The sequence below is a fragment of the Macaca fascicularis genome, chromosome 3, assembly GCF_037993035.2.
Source record: "Macaca fascicularis isolate 582-1 chromosome 3, T2T-MFA8v1.1".
In the NCBI taxonomy this organism is placed as follows: Eukaryota; Metazoa; Chordata; class Mammalia; order Primates; family Cercopithecidae; genus Macaca; species Macaca fascicularis.
In genome coordinates, this window is record NC_088377.1 from 171,932,710 (window position 1) to 171,954,378 (window position 21,669).

At 39.7% G+C, this 21,669-nt stretch overlaps 1 protein-coding gene across 7 annotated transcripts in view; it reads right to left on the bottom strand.

Annotated features, from left to right (window-relative positions):
• The window catches only part of CEP41 (centrosomal protein 41), a 52,936-nt gene that overhangs the window by 27,338 nt on the left and 3,929 nt on the right, over positions 1-21,669 (bottom strand). For 3 of the 7 annotated variants that reach the window (XM_005550777.5, XM_005550774.5, XM_005550776.5), the window contains exon 2: positions 7,668-7,731. In XM_005550777.5, coding sequence (XP_005550834.2) covers positions 7,668-7,725 — 58 coding nt within the window. In that variant the 5' untranslated portion in view covers positions 7,726-7,731. Of the gene's footprint in view, positions 1-362; positions 480-1,859; positions 1,967-6,355; positions 6,473-7,667; positions 7,732-21,669 lie in introns of those variants that run through there. The other 4 variants (XM_074035990.1, XM_065542554.2, XM_065542555.2 and 1 more) reach the window with 4 other exon arrangements.

Sequence of the window (21,669 nt, forward strand, 5' to 3'; positions counted from 1 at the left end):
GCCAGGCGTGGTAGCTCACATCTGTAATTCCAGCACTTTGGGAGGCTGAGGTGGAAGGATTGCTCGAGGCCAGGAGTTCAAGACCACCCTGGCCAACACAGTGAGAGCCCAACTGTATAAAAAATAAAGAAATAAATAGGCTGGGCGTGGTGGCTCACGCCTGTAATCCCAGCACTTTGGGAGGCCAAGGTGGGAGGATCACGAGGTCAGGAGTTCGAGACCAGTCTGACCAATATTAAATAGTAAATTTATATTTACAAATTACTAATTTATAAATTACTAATTTATAAATAATAAATTAAATAGTAAAACCCCATCTCTACTAAAAAATATAAAAATTAGCCAGGCATGGTAGTCCGCACCTGTAGTCCCAGGTACTCAGGAGGCTGAGGCAGGAGAATCGCTTGAACCCAGAAGGCAGAGGTTGCAGTGAACCGAGATCCTGCCACTGCACTCTAGCTTGGGCAACAGAGTGAGACTTCGTCTCAATAAATAAATAAATAAATAAAAAGGAAAAAGATACATTTGCTGAATGAAATGAACGAAATATACTATGGAGATCTACTATCTGAAAAATCCTTATAATGAGTTCTTTTATAATGCAAATACTTCCCAATTTGGTCTGAGTTTCTGTACACCTGATTTTCTTTAAACTATGTACAACTTGACTTATACATAGCATATGTTATGTGCTACATATATGACTCATATTGCTTCACGATTTAAGCAACCTAGAAATGTATAAGGTAGAATTTAGCTTCTACTTTGTTTACTTACAACTAAAGTTCTGATAAAAGATATATAACAAAACTTTACAATTAGACTCAAGAGGAAGAAATAACCCAACTATATCAATAGTGCTATGCAAAGACAGAGTACAACTGATTAAATGAATGAGTCATTCATTAGATTTTTTCCATTGTTTTCCTATAATTTAATAACATTATTTATACAGAGCCACTAAGAAAAGCAAGTGATTTTGTGCAGCAGTAATCTAAAGTAGATGAGATTTATAAGGCACGAACTCAGTTGCTAAGAGACAACTCCATGGCTTTATTTTTCTTCAATATTTCCCTCCTCTATGGAGAAGTTCTCTTGGCTCGGAAGAGCAGAAAGCATGAAAAGAGGCACAGTGGTCCTTTGTTAACCTCAATAAGTGATATGTGTGTATAGTGCTTTCTGGTTTATAAAAGCCTTTCACATACATTTCTTCCTTTGACGGAAGGAACAGAATTAAACAACAAATAAAAATGAAGAGTACCTAGTCTATAATGAGTTTGATGCTTACAATCAAGGCTATTAGCAAATATTCAGGAAAAGTAGAGCCTAAAGAAGAAAAGAGGGAATGAATAGTTTGTCTAGAGATAATAAAAGGAAGGTGAATTTTTAAAAAGACAAAAATAAGGCTAGAAAAGACTGAGTGGAGAAAGCCTACAGAATTTCAGAAAGCTAAAGAAATTGGAAATGAGATTGAATATAGATAGAAATGAGAGGACAATGCAGCCAATGAAAGACTGTGGGGACTAATAAAAGGAGAGCCCTGTGGTTTGGAAAGTGTCCCTTAATCAGCCTGCAGTGCTGCAAAACAGAAACCCAGAGAGGGTGCTTGAGAATATACAAGAACCCTGCGGTGGTGACTGAACAAAACGCAGCCAGGGATTTCATCAGAAGCATAATCCATTCATGGCACAGTCTGGCAGTGCTGGGGAGCTGGTAAGACACACACAGGCACCTATGGAACAAAAGAAATATTTGAAGTTCAAAATAATTCTGAGATTTCTAGCCATGGCCGCACATCAGTGTTTGAGTTCATATGAGAAGAAGAGCCAGAGGTATAAAAACAAAAAAAAAATATTTACCCAGGAGGAAGATAGCAGTCTTTGAAGAACTCAGTAGAAGGTGATTTGGGTGAAGGCAGGAGATATCACGAAATTCTTGATTTCTTGTGATTACTCTGAATTGCTTGCTGTTTGGTAAGAAAAGATGAAAGACCCATCTATTTAGCCTAAAAATGAGAAATGCTCACTCACTGCTGTGCCTATTTTCAATGCTCTGACTGCAGAGCTTAAAAACATACTACAGGTAGAAACTCCGTACTCTTAACTTGGGCTATAAGGTCCCTTTTCTGTTGTCTTAACTCTTTATCCTTTTCACCTCATGACACACATACAATGATACAATGTGGATACAATGCTGGGTTTGGGTTGATCCAGGCCCTGTTGGCTACCCAAAGGGCTGTAGGGATCTGTGTCTTGGCACGTAACGAACGCATAGGCTGCTGCACACCAGGTAGAAAACTTTTTCTGAATACACAGGGAGGTAAGTCACAAAAACGCACAGAAATATAAGCATTAAAATAAAAATCTCTCCCCTAAATTGACTTTAGAATAATTTCTAAATTTGAAACAAAAAAAAAATTGAACACTAGAATAAGATTTCTCTCCCACACTGACTTTAAAATACAGTGAGTTTTAAGCAATGAAACATACTTTGGCCCTTCCAAAAGCTTTACAAGACTAGTTTGGGAGACTTCTGCTTCCAGAAAGATGGGGTAGATGTACTTAGCTACTCCTCCAGCTAAGAAAAAGAAAACCCTCGACAACCCACAGAATGGGAGAAAATATTTGCAAATCATATTACTGACAAGACTCTAGTATCCAGAATATATAAAACAACTCTGTTTTACTTTTATTTTTTGGAGACGGAGTCTTGCTCTGTCACCCAGGCTGGAGTGCAGTGGCGCAATCTTGGCTCACTGCAACCTCTGTCTCCTGGGTTCAAGCAATTCTTCTGCCTCAGCTTCCCGAGGAGCTGGGACTACAGGTGCACGCTGCCACGCCTGGCTAATTTTTTTGTATTTTAGTAGAGACGGGGTTTCATCATGTTGCCCAGACTAGTCTTGAATTCCTGAGCTAAGGCAATCCACCTGCCTTGGCCTCCCAAAGTGCTGGGATTACAGGTGTGAGCCACTGCGCCTGGCCAAAAGAACTCTTCTAACTCAACAAATAAGAAGAAAAATAACCCAACGTAAATATGGACAAATGATTTGAATAGACATTTCTCCATAGGAGATACACAAATGCCAAAAAGGACATAAAAAGGTGCTCAAACATTGGTCATTAGGAACATGCAAATCAAAGCCGTAATAATATACCATTTCATGCCCACAAAGATGGTAACAAGCCCACAAAGATGAACAATAACAAGCATTGGTGATGATGTGGAGAAAATAGAGCCCTCCTACATTGCTGCTGGGAATGTGAAGTGGTGTGGCTGCTGTGGAAAACAGTTTGGCATTTCCTCAAAAAATTAGACACACAGTTACCATATGAAAAGCAATTCAAGTCCTAGGTATATGCCCAAGAGAATTAAAAACACATGTTCACACAAAAATTTGTACACTGATGTTCTTAGCAGCACTATGTCCAGTAAGTGTAAACAACTCAAATGTCCATCAACTGATGAGTGGGTAAACAAAATACGGAATAGCTATACAACAGAAGATTATTTGATAATAAAAAGGAGTAAAGAACTGACACATGCTACAACATAGATGAATCTTGAAAACATTTCACTAAGTGAAAGAAGCCAGACATAAAAGGCTACATCCCGTACGACTGCATCTACATGAAATGTTCAGAATAGCCAAATCCATAGATACAGAAAGCAGATTAGTGGTTACTCAACATAGTAAATATGTCAATTCTCCCTATGTTGATAAACAGGCTTAATGCAACTCCTATCAAAATCACAGCATTTAAAAAGTAAATGTAAATACGATTATTCTAAAATTTATATGGAAAGGCAGGGGGATTAAAATAGCTAAAATAACTGTATAAAGAAAAAGAAAGGCTGGGCACTGTAGAACATGCCTGTAATTTCAGCACTTTGGGAGGCCGAGGCGGGTGAATCACTTGAGGTCAGGCATTCATGACCAGCCTGGCCAATATGGTAGAACCTCATCTCTACCAAAAAATACAAAAATATGAACCGGGCATGGTGGCGCCCGCCTGTGGTCCCAGCTGCTTGGGAGGCTGAGGTGGGAGAATTGCTTGAGCCCGGGAAGTAGTGGTTACAGTGGGCCGAGATCACACCACTGCACTCCAGCCTGGGCTACAGAGTAAGACTCTGTCTCAAAAAAAAAAAGAGAAAGTGGGCATAGTCAGTCTAACCAATTTTAACTATCCAATTTACTATACAGCTATAGTAATCAATACTATGGTATTGGCAGAAGGCAGACACATGCATCATGGGATCAGAATAGATAACCCAGGAATAGACCCACATAAATATGCCCAACTGATTTTTGACAAAGGTGAACACGAAATTAAATGGAGAAAAGGTAACCTTTTTAACAAATGGCACCAGACCAACTGAATATCCATAAGCAAAATCTTGGTCTTGATGTGAGTCACATCTCTTATATAAAAATTACCTCAAAGTTTATCATGAACTTAAACATAAAACTTTTAGAAAAAAAAATGATAGAAAAAAAAAATCATTGGGATCGAGGCCAGGCAAAGACTTTTTAGACTAGACAACAAAATCATGATCCATAAAAGGAAAAGCTGATAAAATGGACCTCATCAAAATTAAAAACTTTTGTTCTTCCAAAGACCGTGTTAGGAGGATGAAAAGATAAGTTATGAACTAGGAAAAAATATTTGCAAACCACATATCTGACAAAGGACTAGTAGCTAGAATGTATAAGGAGCTCTCAAAATGCAACAATAAAAAAGCAAACAAACTAATTAGAACATAGGCAAAAGATATGAACAGGTATTTCACCAAAGAAGGTATACAGAAATCAAATAAGCACATGAAAAGGTGTTCACCATTACCACAGGGAAATGCAAATTAAAACTGCAATGGGCTGGGCGCGGTGGCTCACGCCTGTAATCCCAGCTAAGGTGGGTGGATCACTTGAGGCAGGAGTTTGAGACAAGCCTGGCCAATGTGACGAAACCCTATCTCTACTAAAAATACAAAAACTAGCCAGGCATGGTGGTGAGCACCTGTAATTCCAGCTACTTGAAAGGCTAAGGCAGGAGAATTGCTTGAACCCGGGAGGCAGAGGTTGCAGTGAGCCAAGATCATGCCACTGCACTCCAGCCTGGGTGACGGCGTAAGATTCTGTCTCAAAAAACAAAACAAAACAAAACTGCAATGATATATGCCACCACACAGCTATCAGAATGGCCAAAATAAAAGCTGGTGACAACACCAAATGCTGACAAGGATGTGGAGAAAATGAATCATTCATCCATTGCTGGTGGGAATGTAAAATGGTACGGCCACTTTAAAAAACAGCTTGGCATTTTCTTAAAAAACTACATGGGCAAGTACATTCTGACCAGCAATTATACTCCTGAGCACTTAACCCAGAGAAATGAAGATTTAGGTTCAAACAAAACTATGTGCATGAGTGTTTATAGCACTTTTACTTTAATAACCAAAAAGTGCAAACAACCCCGATGTCCTTCAACAAGTGAACGGTTAATTAAACTTGGTACATTCATATCATGGAATACCAGCCATTAATAAAATGGAACAAATCACTGATACGTGCAACAACCTGGATGAATATCCAGAAAATTATGCTAAGTGAAAAAGCCAATCCAAAAGGTTGCATACTGTATGATTCCATTTATACAGCATTTGTGAAATGACAAAATTACAGCAGTGTAGAACAGACTGGTGATTGCAGGGGCTAAGAAAGGGGTGGGAGTAGAAAGTGGATGTGGCTATAAAAGGGCAACATAAGGAATCCGTGCGGTGATGGAAATGTTCTGTATCTTGACTATATGTATCAAATGTCAATATCACAGTTGTGATAGTGTATTATAGTTTTGCAAAATGTTACCTCTATGGGAAACTGGCTAAAGTACACATGGAATCTTTCTGCATTATTGTCTACAAAATATATATGCATCTATAATTATGTTGAAATTAAAAGTTTAACAAAAAAGCCAGTTTAAAAATCTCAGGATATAAAAGGACATATGTATTTAATATATATTATAAAAAGCAGATATACTTTTATCTCAATATCAAAAAAATGAAATTAATCTTAGGCACCATTATTGAGTCAAATTCTGGTTATGAATTGAGAAATTAAAGAGGAAGAAGGGAGCTGTCCTTCACAAATCCCAGTTTAATTTCCAGGAGACAAAAAAAAAAAAAAAACTATGAAGGCATAGACAAATCTATATATCTGAAATAAATCTCAGCTCTTAAAGTTTTAATTATAAGAAAGCATACAGATTCCAAAAGAAATTCCTTCCTTTATAGTAGTCTGTAAAATAATATTTAGACTCCTCAGAAAAAATACAGCATTTTAAATCTAGGTGCTTACCTCACAGAATCACTTACTTCAGAAGGATGGATCACAGTTGCAATTAGGGGTTAGATGGGTAGAGATGAAAGAGTTGAGGGTTTTTGTGGCAGAAGAAACAAGGCTTGGGGGAAATACAGGAACAGTACAGCCTAAGAAACAGTACACCAGACTTGGCACCAGATCTCCAATATTGACTTCCTCATCCTGTATATAATCCTAGTTCTATCTCCTTTATTGAACTCCGAATAAATCACAAAATCCCCGTGCCACAATTTCCTCCTCTTCTAAGACAGAGATAATATTTTCACCTGCCCATCAAACAGGATATTTGCAAGGATAAATATCTGTACGGCATGGAAATGTCTGAATGAAGGGTACCAAGAAATAGCATCTGCAAATGAGGTGAATTTAAAACACTGAATTTAAGTCTATTTTATATGAAGAAACCAATGATTTTTTGAAGGAGACTGGAGAAAGAGAAACAAAATAAACAAAATGATTTAAACCAAGTCAGCATCGTCATTTACTTTTCTCAATTATCTTGAGGTTGCTGGTGGAAAATTCGGTATTGCTAAAGGCATACAGTACCCCAATCCACTAGCGAAACCATTTTAAACACGTGAATTTTCCACAGCAGGCTTTAAAAGGTTGAAAAAAACAAAAACAAACAACCAAAACCCCACAAGACAGAAAATCCATTAGGGTCTGTGCAGCAGTCTATCACAACACTGAAAAATGGGAACAGCGTGGAAATAAGCAGTTCATTTTACCTTCACTGCAGCATTAATTAAATTCTGACTGGTATTTCGATTACTCATTCAAGTCTGTCTGCCTCCACTTGGATCTAAACTCTTTAACTAAAAAAAAAAACACAATTCATACTCATCTTTACATCTCTCATGGTCCATAACTTGGCATATGGTCAGCACTTTGCAAACACTGCATTGAACAAATATGCATGTGTCTAATCTATTACTGCCAGTTTAAAGGAATATACTTAAGGTATTCCAAAATAGAGGCTGACCTCCTGATATTTATTTAGCTAAAGCCCTGAAACTTACTGAACAATGGTTTTGATTTCTAGAATTTCATTTTCTCAGTTTACAATATTTCTTATGTGGTAAGGAATAATAAGCTAAATTATGTAAATATAAATTTTTACTGATACTCTGAAAAACATCTTTCAAGGATAAATCCTGAGCCCAGAAAGACATCAGGCAAAATAGTTAGAAACTTTTAGTTGTGATTTATACCAGATATGTAGGGTTGCTTTCTGTCAATAATTAGCTATTGGATTTTTTTAAATTCTAATTTTCTAATCTTTACTCACCAGTGTCCAGTCTTGATTTGACATGCTGGTATCTTGGGTTCTGTGGTATCCTTTTCATCAGATACTAAAAAACAAGGAAATTCACAATTAATTGGGTTAATGTAAGGATAAGGGTGGTAAAGTCAGGAGTCAGATACTCAAAAAATGGAAAAAAAAAAAAAGGTAAAATTTCTTAGAAATTAAAGATGGGGCCAGGCATGGTGGCTCACACCTGTAATCCTAGGACTTTGGGAGGCCAAGGTCGGCGGGTCACCTAAGGTCAGGAGTTTGAGGTCAGCCTGGCCAACACGGTGAAACCCCATCTGTACTAAAAACACAAAAATTAGCCAGGCATGGTGACGGGCGCCTGTAGTTCCAGCTACTCTGGAGGCTGAGGCAGGAGAATCACTTGAACCCGGAAGGCAGAGGCTCCAGCGAGGTAAGATTATGCTGCTGCACTCCAGCCTGGGTGACAGAGCCAGACTCCAACTCAAAAAAAAAAAAAAAAAAAAAAGATGGAATGAGCTCCAGAGGTCCAATTGTCTTTTCAACATAGGATTTTTTTCGACAGCATTTCTATAGCTGAATGTATTTATCTTGTTTCTGTCAGAAAACTTCCATATTTCGTCAAACTCATCTCAGAGCACTACATGATAAAAAAAAAAAAAAAAGCTCCTAAAAAATTATTTCTTGGCTGGGCGCCGTGGCTCACGTGTGTAATCCCAACACTTTGGGAGGCTGAGGCGGGTGGATCACGAGGTCAGGAGATCGAGACCATTCTGGCCAACATGGTGAAACCCTATCTTTACTAAAAATACAAAAATTAGCCGGGTGTGGTGATGCGCACCTATAGTCTCAGCTACATGGGAGGCTGAGGCAGAAGAATCACTTGAACCCGGGAGGCAGAGGTTGCGGTGAGCTGAGGTTGCGCCACTGCACTCCAGCCTCGGTGACAGAGTGAGGCTCTGTCTCAAAAAAATAAAAAAACATATTTCTTACATTGAGCCCAAATCAGTCTTTCTAATTTTCGTTCAGTCCACTGCTGCAACCCACTGTAAGTCATCTGCCTCTGTCTCAAGAAATCTGTTAAGATGACCAAAGGCAGTCGTCCTGACCCTGTTTCATTTCACGTTCTTTATGATGGTTTCTAGGCCATTTCCTCTGGACACCCCTGAGATTCTTCCATCTCTCCCCTGCAGGGATCCAGCCCTAAGCACAGTGCTCCAGATGTGGGCAGGCCAGGCCCCAGGTGGGCAGGCTCCCGCTGCTCCCAAGTCTGTAGCTCCAGGGATGTCGACCATGGCATCTGCTCTCATGGCAGCTGAGGCTCACCTGGGGCTCAGTGCAAGTGTAGGTTCAGCAAAAATGCATATGTCATGTCAGGTCTCCTTTGTGCTGCTCTCTGGTAGTTAACTCTTTGAATCCAAGCATAAGACATTAACCCACATTAAATTACAGTGGTGACTGTGAAAGCCATTAAGTGAGGAGAAGCTAATGAATAAAGGTATCATGAAATAGCGCTTTCTTGCTCAGGCCTTTTTCTGGCCTGCAGGTATGAAAGTCCTTTCCTCAATAACAGGTAGCTGTGGAATATGAAATTACCGCAGTGCCTTTTCGGCTTTATCTTCTGCCACCCTTCCTCATGTTCCCATGTTGAAGTTGCTGGGAATGTCTCCTTAATGCAGCACACTCATTCAGGTTGCCAGTCTCTGCAGATGTCTGCCTAGAATGCCTTTCCTTCACTACTCCTTGGGCAAAATGTATTTCCTCTGTAAAGCTATCCAGTACAGAACTAGGCACTTTCTTCTCCCTGGCTCCCAGAATACTCACAGCCCGCTCCATTGCTTAAACCTCAATCTTCTTCCCTAGTCTAGGATTTCCCTGAAGGCAGGGGCAATGACTTACTCATATTTGCATTTGCTTAGGACCTAGTGCATGGTAAGTACATTTATTGATATTCAGTGAATAAGTGAATACCGAAAATGAAGATTGTACTACAGCAACTATCTGGTTCCTTAGATGAGAAAATCGGACTTACAAAAACTGCATCCTTTGCCTTTGAAAACAGTTAACCACGGCATACTCTGTCAGGAGGATTGCAAAATAAACATTTACCTATAAAATAATGGTTCAAATGACCCACAAAGCATACAAACAATATGGGATACTTCAGTGTCTTACAAAATATCTGTTGGCCAGAGTTTTAGATTTCAGGACCAGGGGGAATTTTTTAAAACTAAGGCACCTACAGTTATCACCTTTTAATATTGCCAAGGACATAAAAAAACAAAACCAAAGCAAAAGCCTCACAACATCTGCTATTTTAACATCTAAAAGGTAAGGGGGAAAAAAAAAAAGCCCAGCGTGAAAGGGTCAGTCCTTCAGTGTTATTAAAAACCATTCATGACATTGTGATTTTCACTTCGCCCCAGGCAAGTCACAGCTTTATCATCAACTCTTAGCGTCTGTCCTCAGATTGTGTTTGGAACCATTGAGCTATTTTATCCTTAGAAAAAGGTTGGAAAGCTTGTTTCTCCACATGATCAGTAACTTGTCTATATGAGAAAGTAATTTGTCTATATGAGAAAATCACTAACTTGTCTATATGAGAAAATAACACCAATTTCAATTTCTTCCCTAGAGGAAGACAGAGCAGATTCTTGAGCAAAAGATGGAAAACATCCAAAGACTGAAAAGTGGGACTTCAGTACAAATTCCCCAGAGACAGACAATATCATGGCAAAATGAAACAAACAAAGAAAAAAAAACAGGGAAAGTATGTGTCTGGTAAATTGAGTCAAGTAATGCTAATACTAGATTGCAGTTATCTTAGGCTAAGGGATTTTTTTCTGCACTCTGTATTTTTTTTTTTAATCATTTCTATACTCTATTTCCTGTTTTTACTTTTGTTTTGTTTTTCCCATTAGTTTCCTAGCAAAGCTTCTTTTAAAAATTCCAGGCTAGTCTCTGCTGAACCAAGGGGATTTGTCCATACCTAAGCCAAAATAGCTAAGAAGTGAGGGTGTCTCTGGGGACCAGGTGTGGTGGCAGCAGAATGATGAGGGGAGAGAGTGTGGACAGCTGCAGTGGCTGAGCCCTTCCCGCCCCCGGTTTTCCCTTACATAGACTAATGAGAAATCCATATGCTGCAGGAGAAAAAATGTAGTTTCTTTTCTGTGTTCCCACTGCAGTCCAATTTCTTGTTCCTGTCTTTCTAGTACCAACCGCAATGTAAAACTATTTGTGCTCCACTGCAAGCCGAGCACCATAGATTTTTATGGGATGGACATACTTTTTTTTATTTAAAATTCTTGCTTTGTGGGGTGACTGCTTCTTGACCTACTGACCAACTGGCTTTCTTTCAATTACATAAACAGGATGGAATGGTGGAAAGTGAAGAAGCTGAAAAAAGAAGCTGTTTTCAAGGAAGACTGTTCATTGAACAAAGACTTATTGAGCCCAACCATTCATTCAGTGGACATTTACTGAGTGCCTACTAGGGGCAAGCTTCTGTGCTGAGGACAGAGAGGTGAAAAACAGTCTTTGCCATCCAGCTTTCACTGACTGCTGGGAAGACAGACAAGGGGATAAACAGACGTGAGGCTGCATGAGGAACAAGGAAAGGGAAGGAGGGGGTGTGACAAAAGCACATCAGATTGGCATCTGATCCAGGTTAAAAGAGTCAAGAACTGTTTCTTGAAGGGTCACTTCTGAGCTGAATTCTGAGGGTTAAGGAGGTTAGTCAAGCTAAAGGAGTAGTGGATGGGAGCTACGGGGTTTCTGGCGAGGGAAAAGCATGGCGAAGGAGTGGAGTCTCAGGGGAGTACCAACAGTTTTCAGCAATCTAACAGTAACTGGCCTGCCTGGAGCATAGCGGGAAAAATGGGGACAAAGGACGCTGGAAAGGCAGCAGGGGCAGATCACAAAAAGCCTCGCATACATGTTTAAAAAAGCTTGGGTTTCATCCTATAGATCAGTGGATCTCGAACAGGTACCATTTTGCTCCTTGTACCCCCAGAAACATCTGTCAATGTCTACAGGCATTTTTGGTTGTCCCAACTGGGTGGTAGGAGGTGTTACTGGCATCTTAGTGGGTAGAGGCCAGGGGTGCTGCTAAATACCCTACAATTACAGACAGCCCCACCACAAAGAATGAGCCCAAACGCCAATAGTGCCCAGGGTGGTGAAGATGATGAGGGGGTCACTGGAGAAGTTTGAAGGAGGAGTGACAAGATTATATTTCTGTTTTAGAAAGGTGACCCTGGGAGCAATATGGAGAATATGAGTCAAGAAAGGAGGCATGAAAATCAGTTGAAAGGCTGTTGTGCTAACAGGATCTGTAGTCCTAAGGAAGTGGCAATAAAGATGAAGAGGAAGAGACCATTTCAAGAAATCTTTAAAATGTTAAATCAATATAATTTAAAATTGACTCATGTAGTAACAGGACAGTGATACCATTCTCCAAAAAAGGGAGTTAAGGAGGAAGCACATATTAAAAACATAATATGGTCAGTTGGAGCATGCTGAGTATGAGATATCTGTGGCTTGTCCAAAATGGAACTATTGGCCGGGCACAGTGGCTCACACCTGTAACCCCATTAATTTGGGAGGCCGAGGTGGGAGGATCACTTGAGCCCAGGAGTTCAAGACCAGCCTGGGCAACACAGGAAGACTTTGCTTCCACAAAAAAATAAAAATAAAAAAAAAATAATTAGCTGGGCATGGTGGCATGTGACTGTGGTCCCAGCTGCTCGGCAGGCTGGGGTAGTAAGATCCCTTGAGCCCAGGTCAAGGCTGCAGTGAGCTATGTTCCTGCCACTGCAATCCAGCCTGTGTGACAGAGCGACATTCTCACTAAAAAAACCCCCAAAAAACAAAATGGAAGTATCTAGTTGTCTATTTGGGTCTAGAAATCAGGAGAGATACCTGGGCTAGAAAAAAACAAGATTTGGTAGTTGTCAGCATACAGGCAGCAGAGGAAGCCGTGGAAATGGACAAAATCATCCTGGGGAGAGGGCAGACTGAAAAACCCCAACATTTAAGGTCAGGTGGAGGAAAGGCACCTTGGATGAAACTCAGAAGAGGCCATACAAAAATGGGTCATGAAAATTAAATCAGGAAGAAGGGAGTGGCCAACAGTGAACAATGCTGTCAAGTCAGAGAACAAGAGGTCAAGTATGAACAAGTGAACAAGAATGCTGTTCAGGTAAGAGACCAAGAGAAAAGTGAATCTGAATGTAGCACACCAGGACACTGTTGACGGCCCTGGTGGAAGCAGCTATGGGAAACTGATGGGGCAGATGCAAAAAACAGCAGGTCAAGCATATGAGAGGCGAAGGAGGAAAGAGGACAGTAGCTGGATGATCTTTTCTTTTTCCCTTAAGATTTTCCCTTAAGAGAGTTGCTAAGGAATAATCTCTGTTGTTGTTATTTTGTTTTGGAAAAAAAAAAAAAGGAGAGATTTGAGGATGTATACAGGCTAATGATAAGAGAGTTTGAAAATAGTATGGAGAGAGTGAGAGAGGATGAGGTCCAAAGCCCAGACAGCAGGGTCAACTTTGGATCTATTTAAGATAAAGATATAAGATAGGTAGGTGGTCAGAATGAAGTTCATCTGGAAGAGGCAGGAAGCTGAGAAAGTTCATGTTTGTGGTATCATTACAGGGCTCTTTGAAAACAACCAAAAATGTCAAAGACTGTTTCAGGGTTTACATAAAAGACAATGTCCTCCCTGTCTAACCACCAGACCCCAGCTATTTCACTTCTACGTGACTTTCAAGACCCAGGGCAAACTTATCTTCTGGGAAGATTCCTCTGAAGGCCTCAGTGAAATGGAAATCTCTTCCTTGACTGAATATTCCCAGTACTTTGTACCATTCACACTTCTTACTTCCTGCACTTGGGACAGGGGCTCTATCTTGTAGAACTCTGTACCTACTACAAGACCCTCTGCTAATGAAACAGCAGTAAGTACCTGCCAAATGAGGACCTGAGCAACATATGTAGTGTGCATGCTGGTGCCACGTGGGCAGCACGGACATCAAGGGCTCTAGGGAGGAATGTCAAAGGAGATTGCTCATCCACTGGGGGTGATAAGAAAGACTTCATGGAAGAATGGACACTGGAGCTATGTTTTAAGGGTTGACCTTCTGTGGATAAAAAAGATGGGAAGGAGGAATGGCAAAAGTATTCCAAGTGGAGCAATTTTTAATAGCAAAGCCACTTTAAAAACAAGTTTAAAGAACAACAAATTGTTCTATTTGCTGGAGATGATTTAACAAGAAGAAGAAACATGGTAATGCTGCTAACATTTATTGAGCACTCACTACGTCATCAGGCACTAAGCATTTTACCTACATTATCTCATTCCCCACAACCACTGTACATCTTCACTCCAGCAAGGGTTCTTAATATGGGGTCCACTGATGGGATTTAGGAAGTCCATGAGTCTCATGATACTATGCAAACTATTGTGTATGTGCATTTTTCTGGGGAAAGGGTCTTTGGTTTCAACCAAATTTTCAGAGGGATATGTAGGCCCAAAAGAGTTAAGAATAATTGGTATATGGAACCCTGTGATATAAGACTGGACAGGGACAGGTAGGCTGCACGTGGAGAAGCCTGAATGTAGGCTGAGTGGTCTGGACTAGGTCCTGAAGGCAATGGAAAGTGCCAAAAATACCGAGCTGTGAGCTACACAAACTCATCAGTATTTTGGAAGATTATTAACATATGCAAAGACTGGGCTTTGCGAATACATGGATGTTGGAGAAGAAGCGGTAAGAATGAGAAGTCAAAGACGGGATTTTTCTGAAGGAAAATATCGAAAAATGAATGAGCTTTTCAAGACTTCCCATCTCTCTCAAATGGGACTCACAAAGTTGTTTGTATTTCAACTGCAACATATGTAATAATATTTACACTTAAAAGATTTTTAAAAATACCATTATACATTTTGTTCAGACTGTCTACTTATTTTCTATGGAGAGAAAGTCCATAAAATGAAGAGAGTGGGTACCAGTTTTACTACAGCCACATGGAAGGAAATCTCACATTTAAAATAGGCCTTTTAGAGAACTTTTTTAAATGGGATGTTTAACCTGGTCTAATTACCCTGATCTCAAACACCAACCTTGACCCATGTCTCCATGTGCAGCAGCCCCTACTTTCTCAGCAGCTACCACCTGTAGCAGATTGTATTTTTCAAGATAGCCACAAAAAAATGTCCCATCCCACTTACACTGTGACGTTACACCCCTCCCACTGAGGGAGGGGCTTCTGCTTCCTCTCCTGAATCTGGAGGGGCCTGTGACTATGAAAGAAGCAGTGTCAGATGACTTTTGAGGCTACATCATAAAAGGCAGTACAGCTTCCATCCACCTGGTTCTCTTGGGACACGTGGGGCCACACAGTCTGTGGTATTTTGTTATGGCAGCCCATAGAACTCAGCAGCTATGCTGTGAGGAAGGCCAAGCCACATAAAAAAGGCTATTCGTAGGTGATATGGCCAACAGCCCCAGCTCAGGTCACAGAAAACAGATAGCATCAGTGGCCTAATATGTAAATGAAGCCTTCAAGATAACGCTAGCCCTAGCTCCTGTCTGTCTGCAAAGCCACATGAGAAATCCCAGTCTAGCAGAGCCAAGTCAACTTTCAGAATCACAAAAGCTAATAATAAATGACTATTATTGTTTTAAGCCACTAAACATGGGGTGATTCATTATAAACCAATATGTAATTGGAACATGACCCACCCTTATTCCCTTCTAGCCAAGCTCCTTGAAAGAAAGAAATCGACACTGGGTATTTTGTACCTTACTCTTCCATCCATTGCAACATGGCTGCTGTGCCCACATTCTACTGAGGTTCCTATGGCACTAACCAACATCAGCGATCCCCTAGCTGCTGAATATAATGGACATTTAACAGTCCTTAACTTACTTTACCTTTCTATGCCATATAACACTGTTATAGATCCTCATCTTCTTCAGTTTCCATTCCCTTGGTTTCAGTGACATCTTTCTCCCCTGATTCTCCATTAACAAATGGATCATTCCTCTGTCAGCCATTTAATTATTGTGTTCTCAGGATTCCAACTTCTCAATCTGTAAGTTCCCTGTGGACTAACACTTAGGCTTAATTCCATGTATATGTTTCTGATTTCCAAATACTGAACCTTAGCCTTGACTTCTCTTCTGCAGTTCAGACGTGTATTCATTTACTCGTTCAATAAGTATTTATGAAGCAACTATTGTATGCCAGCCAATGGAACAATGCAGACAAGGTCTCTATTTTATGGTCTTGTAAGTATGCCCAAAAAAGTAAATAAAATACAGATTATGATCTATGGGGTGGAGGCAGCCGAATGAATGAATGCATCTAATGTCACTCCTTGAAGCTTCAATAAAACCTCATTAAAAAGATATTATTTTGAGGACATAAAGCCCCAAAAATAGAGTGGGAGAAGTGACAGCGATAGAGCACTAGAATTCTGAAATCTACAAAGTCAATCAACAAGTGAAAATGCCTTGATGGACTCAAGGTAGCTGAAGACTATGTATGGGGCAACAGGGAAGGCAAAGAACAAATTCTTAAAAGGCTGAGGAATTGACAGCCTCAGGCAGCTCCAGAAGTGGGGAGTAGGAGGAGTGGCTGAAACAAACGCTGGTTAAAGGCCTAAGAGTCTTTGAGAAGCAGCTGGATCTCCAAATCCCTCTCCTCTCTGTGCCACTCACTGGATGATTGCCTCTGCCCAGTCCTGGCAGATATCTATAGATTTATTCCCTGGAAAAGGTTTCTTGAGGGGGAGGTCTGCACACAGGGAAAGCCAGAGATATCATTACTGAAAATAGGGTTAATAGGTGAATAACGAATACCAATGTTGAGACTTAGTCTCCAGCTCTAATGCCTCCAGGAATTCAACTAGGCTTTTATCCTCAGGAGACTGGAGAGGTTCTCTGGGGAAAATGGCCAGCCTGAGAGGAAGGTATAGATTTGGGAGGAGAGTACCCCCAAATCATGGCCTAGCAAGATCATTCAATAATAAATCTTATCATCAGCAAGTGCCTCTCAAATATACAGAGATCTCAATCTTCTTTTAAAATCTCCTACTTGATTGAAGCTTGTAATGTGGTCTTTGTAATAAATAAATAATAAAGTCTCCTACTCGAAAACATAAATTTACAACTGAGGAATAAAATAAGTCTGAGAACACTGCTATATTCTGAATTGTGTCCCTTCAAAATTTGTATGTTGAAGCCCAATGTGACTATTTGGAGATAGGGCCTTTGGAAGGCAACTAAAACAAAGTGAGCTCACACCCTTATCCAATAGGATTAACGTCCTTATAAAAGGAGACTCTAGAGGACTCCTTCTCTCCTCCTGCCACTGTGAAGACACAGTAAGAAGGTAGCCATCTGGGCATGAACTCGGGAGGCGGAGCTTGCAGTGAGCCGAGATCGCGCCACTGCACTCCAGCCTGGGCGACAGAGCGAGACTCCGTCTCAAAAAAAAAAGAAGGTAGCCATCTGCAAGCCAGGAAGAGTCCTCACCAGAAACTAAATCAGCTGGCACCCTGATCTTGGACTTCCAGCCTCCAGAACCATGAGAAATAAATTTCTGTTGTTGAAGCCACCCAGTCTGCGGTATTTTGTTATGGCAGCCTAAGTTGAGTAATACAACATCTCCAACAAAACAAAAATAGCAAGTTGGAAGAAACAGAGACCATGTAGGGGAAAAGAACATTTAAGAAAACTATCATTAAAGAAATGAAAATACATGTCCATACTGCTCTAAAATTGATTGCAGTGGCCTCACGCGGTGGCTCACATCTGTAATCCCAGCACTTTGGGAGGCTGAGACAGGTGGAACACTTGCGGCCAGGAGTTCAAGACCAGCCTGGCGAACATAGCAAAACCCCGTTTCTACTAAAAATACAAAAAAATTAGCCAGGCGTGGTGGTGTGCACCTGTGATTCCAGCTACTCTGGAGGGTAAGGTACGAGAATCATTTGAACCTGGGAGGCAAAGGTTGCAGTGAGCCAAGATTGCACTACTGCACTCCAGCCTGGGCAACAGAGCAAGACTCTGTCTCAAAAAAAAAAAAAAATTGATTGCAGTGATGATTGCACAACTCTGTGAATACAGTAAAGCCACTGAACTACACCCTTGAAATGGGTGAGTTTATGCTATGTGAATTATATCTCAAAAAAGCTGTTACAGAAAAAAATGTAAAAAGTAAATACATTTTTAAAAAATTGTTTTTTGCTCTACAAAAGACCCTGTTACGAACATGAAAAAATAAGCTACAGACTGGGAGGAAATATTTGCAAAGCACATATCCAATAAAGGACTACTATCTCAAATATATAAACAGCTTTCAAAACTCAACAGTAAAACTATTCACTGTAACAGTGTTTGTAACTGCAAATAGTCAAAAACAACTTAAATGACCACCATGGGGAAACTGATAGATAAAATGTGGTCTAGTCACATGCTAGATTACTATACAATAGTTAAAGTAATAAACTGGACATATTTATCAACATAGATGGATCTGAAGCATAATTTGCATGATAAAAGCAAATTGTATACAAATAGCATAACACTATTTTTGTAAAATTTTTAAGCTCACAAAATAATGTCTGTTTTATAAGAAAAATATGGCTGCTGAATTAGAAAGCTATACATTAAATATATGGGAGCAGATGTCTATAGTCCAAGGAGAAGAGTGGGAATAAAAGCAGTAAGAACCAAAATTGGCTATAACTGAAGTATACAGATAATCAAATCATATCAGTCCATTTGTACAACTGAGGTCTTACAGAACTAGCAAAACAAAAACACAAATAAACAAACAAAACTGTGATACAATCACACCAAATACTTAGGTAAGAGTTAAAAGGAAATCATTACATTGAGGTATATTTTTCTGACATGGAAAGATCTCCAGGATATATTGTTAAGTGAAAAAAAATCAAGTCAAAGAACTATATATAAAAATGTTATAACATTTATGTAAAACAAAACTACAAAATAAAACTCTTATATTTCTCTTCTTCCCCCAATCACCCACACGTTCAAATGTATAGAGACGGTTTTGGAAAAGATGACTATGAAAACATAATAAGTAGTGATATTAAGAAAATGCCCTGAATTATTCATTAAAAGTATAGAATTAAAAATAAAGGCAAACAGAAACTCCAGGAAAAAACAAAAAGCAGTAAGAAAGGAAATATAATCCTACATTTCCTTGTTTTGCAATAATATTTACAGTCATCACCAACACAAAAGGAAACAAAAACTCAACAGTTAAGAAAAATAGAAAATAGGCAAACGATACAAAGAGATATTTTACTGAAGAGGATATATGGATGACAGATAAGCACATGAAAATATGTGCTTCGTATCCATTAGGGAAATGCAACTTAAAACCACAATCGGATGGCACTACACATCTATTATAACCATTAAAATAAAAAATATTGACAGTATTGAATGTTGCCCAGAGTATACAAAAACTGAATCTCTCATACACCGTTGGCAGGAATGTAAAATGGTACAGCCTCTCTAGAAAAGTCTGGCAGTATCTAAACTAAGTATATGTTTACCATACAACCCAGCAATTGTACTCCTGGGCATTTATCCCAGATAAATGAAAATTAACATCCACACAAAGAGTTATACCCAAATGTTATCTTTATTTGTAACAGCCCAAAACTGATAACAACCAAAATGTCCTATACTAGTTAAATGGTTAAAAAAACTGCTGTACAGGCCAGGCATGGTAGCTCACGCCTGTACTCCCAGTACTTTGGGAGGCCAAGGCTGGTGGATCATGAAGTCAGGAGTTCAAGACTATCCTGGCCAAGATGGTGAAATGCTACCTTTACTAAAAATACAAAAAATTGGCCAGGCGCAGTGGCAGGTACCTGTAATCCCAGCTACTTGGGAGGCTGAGTCAGGAGAACTGCTTGAACCCAGGCGGCAGAGGTTGCAGTGAGCCAAGATGGCACCACTGCACTCCAGCCTAGGTGATAGAGTGAGACTCCTTCTCAAAAAACAAAACAAAACAAAACAAAAAAACTGCTGTACGTTCATACCACAGAATACCGATCAGGAATCAGAAAGAATGAACTACTGCTACATGCAACAACTTGTATGCGACTCAAGGACATTATCTTGAGTGGAAAAAAAAAAAAAGCCAATCTCAAAAGGTCACATTCCATTATGTATGATTCCATTTATGTAACATTGTCAAAATGATAAAATTATGGAGATGGTTACCCAGGGTAGGATGATGACAGGGAAGAAAGTAGGTGTGACTAGAATAGCTTGGAGATTATTTCTAGTAATACAATAGTCCTTTATCTTGATTGCAAATCTACATATGTGCAAATCTTGATTAAATCTACACAAGTGATAAAATGGCCTAGAACTATACATACATTGTACAAATTTCAATTTTCTAGTTTGATATTGTACTGTACTCAAGTAAAATATAATCATCAGGGAAAAACGAGTGGAGGATACATAGGACCTCTTTGTACTATTTTTTTTTTTTTTGCAACTTTCTGTGAATCTATATTTGTTTAGAAATAAAATGTGTTTTAAACGTACAACAGAGCAAAAAACAGAGCTCTTAAAAATTAGTAACATGGGCCGGGCATGATGGCTCACACCTGTAATCCCATCACTTTGGAAGGCCGAGGCAGGTGGATGGCTTGAGGTCAGGAGTTCAAGACCAGCCTGACCAACGTGGTAAAACCCCATCTCTACTAAAAATACAAAAAAAAATTAGCTGGGCATGGTGGCGGGTGCCTGTGATCCCAGCTACTTGGGAAGCTGAGGCAGGAGAATCGCTTGAACCTGGGAGGCGGAGGTTGTAGTAAGCCGAAATTGTGCCACTGCACTCCAGCCTGAACAACAGAGTGAGACTTTGTCTCAAAAAAAAAAAAAAAAAAAAAAAGTAAAAACATGACAGCAGAAATTAAAAACTAAAAAGGATTGGAAGATAAGAGTTAAATCTCCCAAAGGGAGCAGAAAGACAAAGATGAGGGAAACAGGAGATGAAAGTTAGGAAAATCAGAGAACCAGTCATATAGGTTATCTATATGAATAGAGAACATCAGAATAATGAATTCAATAAAAAGAGGATGGAGAAAATAGGAGAAAGTTAAGAAAATTTTACAGACTAAAAAGACATAAATTTCTGGTGCCTATCAGAAAAATAGAAATATCTTTGTAAAGTCACACTGGGGACAAAAAAAAGGTTCCACAAGCTTCCTGAGAGGAATTAAGTCATGAAGCAACAGAAAGGCTTTGGACTTCACAACAACACAAGGCACTAGACCACTAAGCAATGTTTCCAAGATGCTGATGGCGGCCAGTTGTGGTGGCTCACACCTGTAATCCTAGCACTTTGGGAGCCCAAGGCAGGACTGCTTGAGCCCAGGAGTTCAAGACCCTCTTGGGCAACACAGGGAGACCCCATCTCTACAAAAAATATAAAAAAATTAGCTGGGCACGATGACGCACACCTGTGGTCCCAGCTACTCAGGAAGTGGGAGGATTATTTGAGATTTGAGCCCAGGAGGTCAAGGATATAGTGAGCCATGTTTGCACCACTGTACTCCAGCCTGGGTGACAGAGCAAGACTCTGTCTCAAAAAAAAAAAAAAAAGTTGATTTTCAACCAATAATTCTATACTCAGCCAAACTCACTGGCAAATAAATGTTAAGGTAGAATAAGAACATTTTTAGACATGCCTAACATTTTAGACATAAATTTTAAAAACTATTTCTTGTGAATTCTTTCTTAAGAAACTACTGGAAGTTGTGCTCTATTCAAACAAGAGAGGTAGCTGGGCATCTTTGTCTTGGACACAAACAGAACCACACACAACATCTCTGCTCCTCTTTCCCCACACTCCTAAAACTATTCCTCCTTTTCTTCCTCCCATATTGTTGCTCTCATTCATGGTGCCAGCACCAATGAGTAGTCTAAGCTGAGACTTAAGTCACCCA